The sequence below is a fragment of the Strongylocentrotus purpuratus genome, unplaced genomic scaffold (genome assembly GCF_000002235.5).
Source record: "Strongylocentrotus purpuratus isolate Spur 01 unplaced genomic scaffold, Spur_5.0 spur5_scaffold_4, whole genome shotgun sequence".
In the NCBI taxonomy this organism is placed as follows: Eukaryota; Metazoa; Echinodermata; class Echinoidea; order Camarodonta; family Strongylocentrotidae; genus Strongylocentrotus; species Strongylocentrotus purpuratus.
Genome location: NW_022145610.1, coordinates 13688626 through 13704560, shown reverse-complemented (window position 1 = coordinate 13704560; position 15935 = coordinate 13688626). Strand labels below are relative to the sequence as shown.

The window sequence follows — 15935 nt, the reverse complement described above, 5'->3', positions numbered from 1 at the left end:
GATGTAATGTCGGAGTCGGAAAACCCTGCCTCAGGCCGGTGGAAGGGAGGGAGTCCATGCCTTATAGATCCGCAGTCGGCAAAGTATTACGTGCATCACCATTATGGAGAAAAAGATCGAGCATTGCCGGCATGTGTACAGCCCAGTTGAAAGCGTGCATTTTCAACCTTTAATAATTGCAATAGAATTGGCACATTATTGGCATCACTAAAGCGGAAATATCTCTTTGTTGGCCACCGTTTCACCTTCATGGAATGGCAGCCTCCATTTCTATGTGCATATTTCCAACCTCTGTCTGTTTTAACGACATCTCTTGTATAAGTATATTCTAAATTGGTTTTAAAACAAACACACATATACACATGCACACACAACGCCCCGCAATTTCCTTATAAAACACTTATTACATACAGATATTTAATTTTATATCTTGGAAATGGATACTTTAAAAGAAACAGGATACGAAACGGCCAATAATAACACCCATTGACTGAGAGCAGCTGAGTCGCTTCGAAAGAAGATTCCACACTCATGAAAATGGTGTTAACCGCTCATGGAAAAAGGGGTACTTCAATAGCAAACCTTTCCAGTAAGTTATAAGCCGTATCGATGTAATTGCAAAAGTCGAGTACACCTCCCTCTCTCTTTCTCTCTCTTTCTCTCTCTCTTTTCATTTCTCACTCTCTCTTTATCCCCTCCCCTTGTGAATCGCATGAGTATCGTAATCTAACTGAGCTGATTTTCCAATTGAAATGCAATTTTCGCGAAAGTCGTCATGAATTCACATGCTCGTTAAGAAAAGGTCAGTAAACTTTTTCGCCAGTGAAAGTGAAAGTGAAAGTTCCTCTAAGATATCACCCCTACTTCAGTCGTTCTCAGAGCAATTCGTTCCCTTATATCGTCACATTGGAGTGACCTTATACATCAATGAAACATAATTCGGATTCTCTCTACAGCAGATATCATCTCCCCCCCCCCCCCTCTCTCTCTCTCTGCCTTTCCGTTATCCTTCATCTGTATCTATGAGTCTCCGTGACTCGGGCCGTTCATTCATTTTCTTCCTTATCTGCAATCTTCCATCATGCAATCACCCACACGCACTCACTGATGGATTTATCTCATTGGTTCCTCACCCACACACCCACCCCACTCATTCATTCCCTCACCACTCCACTCACTCATTTCTCCCGCTTGTTCTGTACTAGCACCACTCATTCAATACCCACACCCACATCCTTCATTCTCACTGCCTATATATTTCACCCACCCTCTCGTTTGCTCCCTACTCTATTTCTCTCCTCCAACTCAACCTTAATCTCACACACCCACACCAGCTAACTCACCTTTTTAACCGGTTTTCTACTGTGTAGGCTAAAAACCCTTACTCCCTCCCTACTAAACCAACAATCTTATCCAATCACTCAATCTATTTTCAATTTGTTTACACTATGTATGCAATCTCTCACACCCTCACCCACTCTCCCACAATCTTATTCGCTCACACACTCGTTTTCCCACATCCCCGTTTTTCTCACTTGATTCCTACTATGTAGACTACCATTTATTCATCAACTCACTAAACTCAAACACACTCGCTCACCTACTCACTAACTCGCATCTTATACCATTAACCATTCACTCACCCATACCCACTACTTTTAAAATTACCTTTTTCCTGCTACATAGGCTATATATCTCACATTGTAATCTCATTTATGCAGATTAATCACGCACTTAATCTCACAATTTGTTTTAAAAATGTTTTCCAAGTTATATTTTATTTCCCTCTCTCTCTCTCTCTCTCTCTCTCTCTCTCTCTCACCCATTATGCACATTGCCATTAACTCACACACTCATTCACTCACTCACCCAATCACTAACTCACTCACTCACGGGCTAACTGCTTAAACTCACTAACTCAACTACCTCACTCACTCACTAAGTCACACACACAAACACACACACTCATTCTAACATACCCTACTCACTAACTCACTAACCGACTCACCCGTCTACACGCACACGCACACACGCACACGATTACCATACCCCCTACACAATCCTTACTTGTTCCCTCTCACCCACCTATTATTCAGGTCAGGTAAAATGATTGTTTACAAATTGCTATACAGCTAATGAATTGTGTTAGATGGTCATCGTTGCAAGGTTATTGTGAATTGAAATTCATTTGGACATAAGTTAATTCATTATCATCCTAAGTTTCGTATTTAGAGGACGATGACAGACAGGAAAAGGTGAGTGCACTTTTTTCTTAACATGATAAACGAATTTTTGAAATAGTTTTTGTTTATCCTATATAATTTTTTTTCCCCCCATGAAGTATAATGAGTTGGCATTCGTATTTTGTTGTCACTCTTGACCAACTCCCCTCTCCCTTCCTCTTCATATGTTTCTGTCTCTATGTCTCTCTCTTCCTTGTATTATCTCGTTAACATTATTTGTAAAAGGATTTTTGTATAAATTAGACTTTACTTTTGTCTGGTGCCTAAATGAGAAGAGAGAACACTTTATGTTTTACCTACATACAAATTAATTGAAGGTTCTCTATTTCTATAATAAGAAAATAGGGGAAATCGCCCTGGAATCAAATTACAGTGTTTTCATTCCATTTTTGGCGTAGAAGCTACATCACCGCTCATTAACAAAGATCGTTTAAAAAAAAAAAAAACGAAAAACAGAGCATGCTGTTAAGTAATTAGAGAGCATGTCCCTGGCGTCCTTTCCCGCTCGTCTAAGCAGGGGATAATCCCTAATAATCAAAGTGCTACTGCAGCTTGTAATTATACCTGGATGCTCACTCACCTGTAAAGGATGCAAAGTACCACTGCTAAAATGTTTCGTTTCTCCTCCTATCACTCATTCTCCATCTATCTGTAACAGTTTCCCATTCGTTTGTTCAATTTATAATCTAAGTATATAACGAACGTTGTTTCATTGTCGATTATTTTGGGTTAGGTTTCCAGTTTGATTATTCTTATATATCTATTTTTAGAATTATGTTAGTAATATATTGTTTCGGGCAGTCTGATTATTTGTAGACATTTTTTTTTGGATCAGTCCTAAAGGTTATTGAAAGAAGGTCAAGGGGGTCATATCTCTGAGAACAATGTTGACTAGTAAGAGCAGAATGACAGCAGTCTTTCGAATTAACAAAAATTGTAATTAAGGATTCATTTAATGGCATTTCTAGTATCTTTGGGTAGTCGACGTTGTTGATGAAACATTCTCGAATTCACTTTTTGTTTGCCCTTGTAGTTTCGGGGAACCCGTCCTTAATGTTACTGGTTGTGGCTAATACTAAATGCAACCATGCATCATATGATTTATACCACCTGATTTATTTTTGTCTTTAGAGTACCATTCCATTGGCAAGAATGGCCTTGAAATGCATCGATAAAATTGTTATTTGTTAATCCTTATAATGGTGACCTTCACCCCTAACCATCTGCTATATCCTGGCGAAAACGCCGAGCGTATCATGGAAGATAACATGTAAATTGCTGCCACCGTGTATTCTAAATCACTTTTTATTATGCACCATAACCTTGGTAATGCCCATGTCATAATCCAATTGCGACGGATTAAACCATTTAGCTCGGATTATGAAAGCTGTGCTTTTTAATCACATGTTCCTCTCTGTTAAGCAGGCCTGATATCCTTTAAAGGTAATGTGACGGGAATTCGAGACAAAAAAGGCTAAAATTTCAATTTTGTAGAAGAGGCATTGCTGCCAAATTGGCAAAGCTTAATCAGAGTAATAGCTTAATTACTTGAACATAAGTTATGCTTTAATAGGAGATTTTTAATCTTTCATATTTACAGTTTTTTTTTCTTCAAATAATTTCCTTCAAGGTGATGCTATTTGATTATCACACTTATTATACGAAGGTCACAAATTCCAGCGAAAGCGAAATTGTCAATTCAAGCTTATCCTCATCATTCTGAATACTGAAGTATTCTATATATTACATAGAGCACAATATGGAACTTAGAATTTTGAAAAAAAACTTGTCCCATACTTTTTCCTAAAAATAATGTAATAAGCATATCAATTTAAAACATATCTTACCTGAATGTGATTTTGATACACGTATTTATGCCTCATTCATATATATTTCCTATGTTAATTTGTCTTCGTAGATAATTCGATGATCCTTTGGATAAGGTCTCGTTTTCATTTAACTTCAATTTCCACTCATTTCAAGCCCAGCATTCCCGGGCACTCAGTCAGTAATTTCATAATCAAACAACTTCATATATGGGTTAAATTCCAGTCGTTTGTGATTAGATATTCACATCATGCAACACACACGACCATTATCACGATAAAGGCATCATAACTTTAAGCTATTATAGATCCTTTTATGGGCGCATTTCTCAAAGAGAGAGAGAGGGAGTGAGGGAGAGGAAGGAAGAGACCACCTAACGAGTCAACATAGTCAGGGCTAATTTTGTTTGCGCATTCTGACATTGATTTTTCATTAGCTGGCTCATTGCCGGATACAAAATTCTGTTTGAGATGAAAAGATATTGCCCATTTCCATTCTCCAAATTCAATGCAAGCATTCACTCCCCGTGAATAAGACAGACAGTGCAACATAATACTGGCGCCAAAATAATAGCATGCTGCCGAACCGTGGTTTCTCCTTTTCTTTCTATTAGTATATTTCAGCTTTCATTAGTTTATTTATCTCTTAATTATGCCATTTATATGCTTGCATATTAATTATTGTATATTCAAAGAGATATTCTCTGTCTTTGTCACCTGTTTTCCGTGTAAGCTTTCATGGATATTACTTTTACGATCCTCTTTGAATTTTATGATGTGTTATACAATAAAGTGCTTTTATTTCTTTAAAAAAAAGGCTCGTTTGAAAAGAAAAATGCTTTTCTCGTTATCATTACGAGTAAAATCATTTTAGAAATTGAAAAGCAGTAAATCTATATATTTATTTATTTCCTAGACAGCTTTAACTTAGCTGTTCTTTTTGCTTTTGGAACATTACTTTTTGGGGATGACATAGCTAGTCATAAGAAAGACAACAAATCCGAAAGTTATTTGAAGAATTCGCTAGCATTCACCAATAACAACGCGGGTAGCATGGGGATTCAAAGCTGTACATAGAATTCATTTAGAAAGGGTCATTTCTTGTTGGTTTGGCGATATTCGACCATCCCTCTCCCCTCGGATAAAAAACTCGTTATTGGAGTGAGGTATCAGACCCAATATAAAGTAGCTGATTGATGGTGCTGGTATTTGATGTGTACCCGGTCCTAGTCACTCCTTGATTGCCATTTAATGACAAATCTCCATAGTCATAACACGTGTTGAAATCCGCCAACTTGGAAAGTGGAAGGACGCTTCTCCTGTGGATGCTTGAAGGTTGGTTCCTGCATGAGCGCGCGTGGCGTGTGCAAGATGTCCGAAATATCTTCAGACCGCTGGGCACGTTCTTCCCTCTTTTTTCTTTGAATTAATTTTGTTTAAATGTCACCGTGATGGATGAAGATATCGTTAGATGTGTACAAGTTCGCAGATGTGGAGGATTGCAATTAAGATTTAATGTTGATAACGAAAGCAAGAGCATGATAATGGACTTTTCACCGAACGCTAAAGAAAATATACATGCACATGTAAACCCAGGTCAACTTTCTCTTCTTTATCTTTTTCATCGTCGTTGCCCTAGTCATATGACACAAAGCTTTGTTAAGTTACGTGATGTTAATTGTTTCCTTTAAAACAGATCAAGTTGATGATTAACATTAAAATGTATCATTATTTTCAAAGCCACAATCACTAGCATTGTAGTTTTCATATCTTCTAAAGATAAGTGTGCACATTTCGTATTACGATGGTTTCACGTGCACGCTAATTATAACTTATTTATCTACGCGCTTTGGCAATGGCACTAAGATCTATCAAGTAATGCATCAACCGGATGGTCAAGTTTAAAGAAGCAGGGAAGACAGGAGATGTAAAGGATAGATAAGACAGATAACGGAAAGTCATTGGAAAATGTAGGAGTGTAGAAAAAATATGAAAAAGCGAAGAAGAGAAGGGAAAAGAGGAAGAGAACGAGAATAAGAAGAAGGACAGTAGAGAGGGAAAATAACAAGAGGTGAGATGAGAGAAAAAGAAAGGAAGGCAGATTGGGAAAGAGATAAGAGGAACGGAGAGGTGGAAGTAGCCAATGGAAAGCGAGGTTTTTGTTTAAGTCACTCGATGACAAACATGAACGAGCACAGGAGCGATATCTCAATTCCAAACACGGCCGTATGTGTTTCCAAAGAGACTATGCGATACCATGTATTCGTCCAGGATCATACCAATCTTATAATAGGATTGCAATGACAGACACACCAAATGCCCGGTTTATTTTACTCTCTTTTTTCTCTTTCACTCTCTCTCTCTCTCGCCTTTCTCTCGCCTCTTTCTCCCCCGTTCGACCACGTCCATGCAATATGAAAATAAATACGTCGCCGGGCTACACTTTTGCCTCCTCCTTGATTTCATTGGCGATGGTGAAATGTCAATTTGAGACGGTGATTCTTTCTAAATATAATCGCTAAGACCGCTGCCTAGAAATGATGTTGAAAAGGATTTCGTTTGGATAATTGCGTGTAGGAAAAACAATGATCATGCTTATTATGTCGAGAATGTGCGTCGTTGTAATTATCATGAAATATCAATATTTGTATGAACCTTGTTTGAACTTGATGAATGGAACAGAACTTAAATCAGTAATATCATTTGGGAATAATATATTTTTGATTACATAATGCCTCTCAGTTCCCGAGTAATGCTAACCGTATCATAAACGAATGAGTAAAAACAGGGGTTTATCATGCTTTGGGAAAAATCATCGAACTCGAATCAGGGGCTTTAACATTTCTGCCTCCAAGTGAAAAGTTATCCAAGCTTTTAATATGTGTATTACATTAGTAAATGGGCAAATACAGCTAGTTCCTGTGATATTCATTTTTTCAGTATTCAGGTGCTCATAATATAAGCTGCATCATATGTTAGGTAACTCGTAGTAAATACACCATAACTCTGGTAAGATTGGACCAGGCAACCTGTCTTGCATTAACCTTTCATGTGCCATGGATGCTAAGCTGCATGGCCGTTCGTTTACCGCACGGGCATATTGGCACAAACACTTGGAACCATCGGGCGGAAGGAATGCTTTATGCAAGACAATTATTCGTTGCAAAATTGCCCATTTCTGGTCTTGTTAGCTGCATTATAACGCTTGTATTAAAGTTGTAACACCTGTATATATTAGTTTTGCACCAAAAGCGGTTAAATAATTTTTAAATATAAAGTTGATCCATGATGACTACACAATGTCATGGGGAGGTTACTTGTTTAGCATATAAAAAGTTAAAGAGCCCTCAATAGCCGCAGCGTTATTATTAGGCATCTGGCGCCATGTCGTGTCATTATGAATTATGGTACAGCCACTCTATGATTGAAAGTGCTCCATAATAAACCTAAAGCATGCTAGTGATAAAAAGCAAAATTATGAAGAACTTTAACAATCCTAACAAAAATTGCCAAATGTTCCCGATCCTTGTGGTGTACAGACTGATAGAAACGTTTTTTTTTTCTTTTTTAACCTATTGATTTTGGGAACCGGGTGACTCCTGTATTCAAGTTTATAGGGGAAAAGGAATTCGGTAGTCATTGAGGTTTAATAATCTGTATTGGCCGGTGCAAACGAGTCTGTGGCACTATGCTTTCAAGCATTTTAGATTAGAATCCACTAAAAAAAGAAGTCACGAAATTGTATTCCGGGTGCGAACTCGATATAGGTCGTTGAGGAGAAAGCTGGATATAGATATATTAATGCTCGAACCAGAGGAATTACATGGAACAATGGCAATTTCTCGTGAAATCCTGTACCCTTATTTCTTATTGCAGACACATGTTTTAGTATTTGAACGTCTCGCGTCTCCTGCAGATCTATTAATCCTGATTACCTGAATGGCATTTCATGGTTGCTTGTCGGGATAAATGCAAGCCATGCTGTAATGGATCCACTGTCTCTGGTCCTGCTTGTACTTTAGCTCTAAAATCGGTTTGACACCTGTAATTATAAGGGAGATCTTAACCATGCGTGCATTTTCGCATTGCCCATAAACAAACTCCTCGACTAATTACCGGTATCAACATCACGCATCCTCTTCCAAATTCTCAATTTTGAACAGCAGACGGGATCTTTATGGTTGGGAGGTTATGTGTCTTCTTTTAGCGCAGCATTCTTCGGCCATTTCTTGTAAGGGTACCCAACGGCGGTTATTACCAAATATAAGGCATTAACTTGGTAATGCATCTCGAAAGTGAAGTAATTTCAAATACAGCTCAAGGTATACGAACAAAATAACCATGGATTGGAGGGTGTTCTCCGTGCAGATTGAAAAGATCTCATCCGTGTTGCCTTTTATGTTCGTTTACCGAAATCCACTCATAGGCCTTTGCGACCGAAAGCACTTTATAAAGCTAACCGCTAGCGGAAATTGAATCTATATCCATTAATGGATGTAAATTGTCACCACCGATAGTAGGATGATATATTTGTGTCCCCTTTTTAAAGCTTCAAGATTAGGCTATCATGTTATCTTAAAGGCTAACCGCAAATTTCGTCAAGGTTAATGAATTAATGAGGCTTTTTTCTCTCAGTATCTGGGGCAAAAATTATCTAGTCAAATCTATAAAATGCCGATCGGTCGAGAAGGAAAAAAATCCCCTTCACTCTCGAAACTTTAAGTCAAGATATTTTAGACTGGCATAGGAGAAAGTTGTATTTAGACCGTTCAAGAGAAACATGGAAAGCGGTCTACAATTATAGGCAAGTGGTTTTCATTTCCAGGTACTTCTAATACTTGATTTGCCTACTCCACCATATTCCGGGTGCTCCGATATTATTCGTGTATCTATAACTTTTTTTCGCGGCAACTTTCGAACGTAGAAATGCCACATTTATTGCATGGTCATACTACATTGGTCATTCTAAAGATTGTCCTGTTAAATACAGGCAACAAGACGTTAACACTCCAAGTGGCTCAGTGCCACAATTCCTCTAATAATCTAACTCTTTAACGTTGACAATAACCTTCATAATTCCCCTGAGGAGAAATATAATGCCCTTATGATGAAATGCAAATAATAGATAAAGTAACTCTAGTGCATGTGGCAGTAGATTTGTCACTGTAAAAAATAGAAATAGGTTACTCTTTTGTTATGACAAAACTGCACATTATGTGCCCTTCTTTAAAATTTTAAGCAATAATGTACGACATTTGACATGAACAATGGCAGATAAAAAAAAAGGAAATATCGTATTTGCACGATTTCAGTTTTGCATTTTCTAGGCTGATGAGACTTATAGTCTTTCGTATCATATTTAAGATTATCATGATTATTACAATTTTTAAAATATGAATCAAGTCGATTTCCTGAAACTAATCCATTTGTGAACACAATTTTTTAAACGTAATTTCTCTCTGTACAGATTTTATACATCAATGTTAATCTTATGCTCCTATTCCCGTCTCATTCGGCCAGACGGAATCCGTATTTGATGTTAAATTTACAAAGAGAATTGGATGAGGGAAAGCTCTTATTTAATTTGTTATCTCATGAATTGGATACCGGGTTGGCGAACAAGCTGGCAAGGCCGGCGCATTGCAAATATGATGATGAATAGAATTACTATAGCGAGATGAATGGTGTCCCATCTATCTCGGGGTAAATAGAACCATAATCTAAGGTATAGAGAAGCAAATGCACAGGGGAAATGCAGTGAATGGTTTGTATCTCATCCCCTTGCCTCATGCCGCCGCCTGTCTTTTTGTCATCTTACTTTATGTCCTCTATTCCGTGAAGGTGTGTAATGCGAATTCAATTCGGAATCGGGGACAGTGAATGACTGGAAATGAACGCCAAGAATCCCAATATTGGGCAAGTCGGGTTACTTTAGAAACGCTCGTGAGAGTATGCCTTCGTAATACAAGGCTACCTAGTTGAAAGTGAATATGATCGCGTAACTCTGGTTAAAAAAAGGAAAAAAGGAACATCTATTTATAGTGCTCTGCAGTGCTCTCCGTACTTTACTCTTATCTTGACTGGTCAGCCGCGAGTATTACTTTCCGAAAGTACAAAACAAAGATCCCTATACAGCTTATCACAACTGATCGAATTTTCTCCGAAAACCATTAATATAAAGAAATGCAGTGGCGTTTTCTAATCGAACCGGTAGAATTTACTGGCATATAAGATCCAGAGGGGCGTTAACACCATCGACATAATAACGCTTTTTTGAACAGACGATATTCCTGATATTAAATTTATGGTATAAAAAGTGCGGTATGAGGTAGCTCAGAAGAATGCTAGTCACGTCTAACCCATAGAGAGGTTATGGCAGCCGTCTGGCCTACCATCCCACATGTTTGTGTGTAAGGTGTCCCCTTGGAGCCCATGAACAGCGAAATGTCATATCAGTAATATATAAAGAGAGACATAAGAACATGGCTGGGGATGACGCTGTGCTGCAAACTCGCAGACCTTTATGGAGGAGTGAATGTGGAAACTAGTTACCAGATACTTAATGAACGAAAAAATAGTCTGGTAGAATAATAACAATGATAATAATAATGCAAATAATAACAATAACAAAAATAATAATAATATAGTGTAAACAACAACAACAACAACAATACAACTACTATACTATTATTACTAATAACAGTGATCATAATAATTACACTAATAGTTAACATTAATACTAATAACTATTTAATAGTTATTTAAGCGTCTACAATATCAGGCTTAAAATAAATACAAATTAACTATTCTGAGAAGGGATATATTTTTAAGAATTTAACTGTTTTTGTAGAATCGTATTGTTTTTATTGACATTATAGCGAATCCTGAATCCGCTTTAGATTGGTTCTCCAGCGCCATGAAACCATCGTTTTACTGTCGTCAACATACAAGCCTTTTCATTAAAATCTTAAGATGGTCGTTACACCATTTGAAAAAAAATGGTACATGTTTTATGCATTATAAACAAACATTATCATAAACACAGGATTGAAACTAATGCAGACAGTAACAAAAAAAAAAAAAGGAACCAACCAAACAAAATTCGAACAAAAGAGAATACTAAGTGAAGTGTTACTTTAAAAGTGTAGGCACCCCAATAATCGTATGTTTTAAATGTTCAATGTATATAAAGGTTCTTAAAGATGTGTGTATCGTACTGCTCGTACATCCATATTTCATTGTCACTGTAAAAGAGTAAGGTACTATTTTCGAGCGGGAAACAAGCGAGGGAAGGGATTTGATATCCTCGTACTTGGAACCCCTGCAAAGCTGAAAGAGAATATAGTAGATAGATAGAGAGAGAGAGTCACTGTGAGGAGGAGGGAGGTCGGCTTAGTGGATAAGGAGGTATGGATGGAAAGAGATGGATAGAGGTGAAGAGCAGTGCACAGGAGATGGATAAGGAGAGATGCAAATAGAGGTGGGGGGGGGGGGTAATACGAAAACTGCGGTAGAGTGAGATTGCGAAAAAGGAAAGACGGAGAGAGAAAGAGAGAGAGAGAGAGAGAGAGAGAGAGAGAGAGAGAGAGAGAGAGAAAGTGAGTAAGAGGGTAAGAGGGGGAAGGATTACAATTGGGATATGAGAACCTAAGATATAGAGTGGGATAAGGGAGATGGAACAGATGGAGAGAGAGAGAGAGAGAGAGAGAGAGAGAGAGAGAGAGAGAGAGAGAGAGAGAGAGAGAGAAAGAGAAGAAAAACGATACAAAGAGAAACAGTGAGAGAAAGATGTAAAGCGAAACAGTAAGAGACAAGAATGGTATCGAGGGGAGATGGAGAGGGAGAAAGGGAGAGACGAGGAGAAGGAGACGGATGGGTTAAGCCGTCAAGAGTAGGAGAGAAGATGAAAAATCCGATATTCAGAGAGGTTATGGAGGAAATCAATCATACCAAGAAGTACACTTGCTGGGAATCGATGCCCAAATACCACACACCCACTGCTATATCGTCTTAAAGAGATGCGTATAGCTGTTCAAGTGATGTTGCGTTGCCAATTTGAGTATAAGCCTTACCGGTCTGGAATGGACGCCTTACAAATCGATATGTATTCCCTTTTCTCCGTCAATAACATAAGAACGATCCTCTAAAGGACAGACATTGGTATTATGAATCGCAACCTTTACATGAATAGTTATCACAAATAATGCAAATCATTTTTTTTAATGTTACAGATAAACACTACAATTATTTAGAATTATTACGTTTTTCTTATAAGAAAGTCTCGTGAAAGATATTTACCTAATCCATTCCAGAGCGACCTAATTTGCGAACCTTAGATAAACTATTGAATAAGTACACCAGGATGTTTTATATTATGTGGAGTGATTTTCCCATTCACGAAGGGTCTAATCTTTAATTCAATCTGATTATGAACAACTTTGTAATCCGAAAACATATTTATGAAGTTCAACTTAATAACAACTCAAAATACCTCCCGCTTATGTTTTAAGGTGCTATGAGTTTGTTTCATTTTGTTTAACCGTTTTGTTTGTTTTAGTAATAAGTAAACTGATGAAGTGGTTTCAGAAATGCATTTCAATCGTAGAATATCAGTTTAAGTGTTATTAAGCCTGTATACTGCCCCTTTAAGAGGCTTTCAATAAAATTGGAGAAGTGCTGACGGCAGACATTGATTTGTACATGAATGTATAGAGCATGATCTTATAATCATTGATCTTCAGGATAAATTCACGCAGTCAAGCAGCGCAATATGATAAAGAACAATCCATCTGCTGTGCGTTCCATCTCATTGACTTTTACGCACGAGAAGCACGGACAATTATGGAAGATGAAAGACAACTTTAGTCTTCTCTTCTGAAATTAAAGTTACACATTTTGTATGAGGGCTTTAGGAGTCTCCAGCACAACTGTGAAAGGTCTGGTTTGATACGACTGGTTTAAATAGAGTTTATTGCACTGACTTGAACTCGATCAATCTATAATTATTGTTTCGCCTTTTTACTTTCTTAAGGTGCGTTATGCGTAACATTTCGGTATTTGCGAGGATTATTATATTGCGTTATTACGACGGCGCGTCTTTTATATAAAGCGTATGACATTAAATGAGCCTAATTATCTAATGAGTTGTGGCATGGAATTATAAACCTTGAACAACGTTCATCAACCATAACTTAGCAAAATAGAAAGATAACCTTCCCCTTAATGTATTATCGCACTTTAGACTGATTAGTTTAAGTGTTAGCATCTCAAATTAAACATAGATGGTGCATGTTTACTCAAATTCATGAATCTTCTACATAGAGTAATCCTCAAATCGAAGATTGAAATGTGATATGCAGTTTTATGGAGGATAAATCGAGCATCGCTTGCAGTATAATTTTACGTGTACACATTGCATGCTCCCGATATGATCCCAGAAAAATCAATGCTCGCCATGCCAGGCTGTTTAGATGACATTTTGCAGACTCCAGGATTTACAAAACACAAATAGTTTCTGGGCCCGAAGCATTTGTTTTTTCCCCGGCTTCAGTAATTTCGAACATTGTCTTCAATCTGCCTTGTCATCATCGTTTGAGAGTGATCTTGCTAGCTTGCACGGCAATCAAAACAAATACAACCACTTTAGTCTCGGAATAAAGACAAACCTTAGACAGGCAAATTGGATTCATGCGAATACCAAGGACGGTGATATTTCGAAGATGTAATGCATTCCTACAACTCATCTGAAGTGAATTGTAAACGTCCGGGCTGACGGTCGGATATAACGCCATCTTGTCAGGCTGTTTAATACAACTTATCTTTCAAAAAGTCATCCACTGTTTTAGCCTTTTCTTACACTTGAAATCTGAATTCAAGTTGGCGTTCTGATCTTTGGTCTAGTCCCTTGGAATTATTATCCTTTTGCATTACCATGCACGTGTTCTCTTCCATCAGTTTTGTGTCTTTATAATATAAATGAAAATCTATCCAACTGCTACAAATTTTACATACCACGAATACCTTGTATTGTTTTAGATAATTAATGACCTTTCATTTGAGTCTGTTTAAGACCTTTCGTTTTTAAAGCAACTTATGTGCCTTTAAACATATGTTAAATATCCAAATATTATTGTTCATGGGAAAAATGACAAATGACACTTACCTGAATTTCCATTTTGGATGGCAATAACTAATGCACTTCTGCCGTCTTTATCCGATGAGTTGATGTTTAAATCCGGGGCATTGTCCAAAGCATATAGGATCGCTTTCTTGTCTCCTTTTTCAGCCGCAGCCAAGAAGAGTTTCTCCATGGAGTCAAACCGTCCCGGTCCAATATCTAACTCCATTCCGGCTACCGACACCTAACGATCACAAAGAATCAAAAATGCCAGTTGAGGAAGTAAAATAGATAATGTCACAAATATCATGAGGTTATGATGGTCCATGAGTTTTATGTTCGTTTAGATCCATTAATAACGTGAGGAAAATGGAAGGCGAGGGAGGAAAAAACGAATCGCGCCAATGGGCAGATTAATAGTCGGAAAGCGATGAGACGAAAGGTGGGCTTCTAGAAGGCGAAGGGAAAAAAATGATACCAATGTTCTGTTATAGGTCCAGACTAGTTTGCCGGTGGTTGTACAGCCATTTAAAATCCACATAGACAGGCGATGTTAGTTTAGGACGAGCAAGGCCCATACTGGTTTATTCAATTGGTATATTCCAGGATGTACTGTTGTTTGGTGCATTACATTGCTTGCAATAACTTTAAAAACGCGGTCGGGAGTCACTTATGGGTGGGCAATATGATATGAGATTTAGCGTTTTTGGATGGCAACTTGATGCGTTCGTGCGAGAAAGGTAGGATGCAGTGCGTAAGTGCATACTCACACACACACACACACCCGCACCCACGCAGAACACACAAACTGAGGCATCTCAGCGAGATTGGTAGAGGGGTAATGAAATTGATCAGCGCATGCGTATATCACTCACTTGGGCATGTGTTAATGAAAAATATCATATCTGAAAGATATTTGCCACGTAGATTAATTGTATCTGATCAACGAAGGGTAAAAGTTGATGGGTAGCAAGTCCGTACGTTTATACAAAATAAACGAATGATACAATAACTATTCATAACATAAGCCTATTTTTATTTTATATTAAAAGAACGCGGAATGATTGCATCTTGTCTATACCGACACTTATTTTTTTATAAGACTTACCATATCTCCAGTTATACTGACGACAAAAGTTTGATGACCTTTATTTTCTTATCTGTATGAACGTTTCCGATATAGGCCTATCATGACTTATTTTTATCATTTGTTACATATTATGTCCATTATCGTGAATGTTATTAATTGTGTTTTCTGAAATACTTATGTACTTATGAATGGAATAACAACACGTTTCCAATGTGTTTGGTAAAATACAATATACATGGTAATAAAAATATGTATGTTTTGGTTATAAATGTGATTACCTATAAACTACTCAACTGTTATGTTTAATGATAGTACAACGCCTACTATAAAATCGTTTTACTTTTCTTTTAGTATTGTTTTATTAGCTGTTATGGATTTATAAATTAAAAATAACAAACATATATTATATTTCAAAAAAATTTAAAGTACTTTTTCTGTCAGCATTTTCAATACGTTATCAAACTTAGATTTCTCCATTTCTCCCGAAGACAATTTATTGAAAAGCTGTTTTTATTAAATACAAGGTGAAAATTTAAAAATCCCTGCAAAAATTATTTCATAGACATTAGAAAAATTCAGAATGTAATTTCAACTCAGTTGTAAAAAAAAAAACATGAACAAGACATAGACATTTCTACAACCTCTTAACTACTCTTGTC

General features: G+C 37.2%; 1 protein-coding gene across 1 annotated transcript in view; it reads right to left on the bottom strand.

The window, feature by feature from the left end:
- Window positions 1–14415, bottom strand: part of LOC589158 (short transient receptor potential channel 5-like) — a 75083-nt gene extending 60668 nt beyond the window's left edge. The window contains exon 1 of the mRNA XM_030997155.1: window positions 14232–14415. Within this exon, the coding sequence (XP_030853015.1) occupies window positions 14232–14415 (184 nt within the window). The remainder of the gene's footprint in view (window positions 1–14231) is intronic.
- Window positions 14416–15935: the final 1520 nt, after the last annotated feature.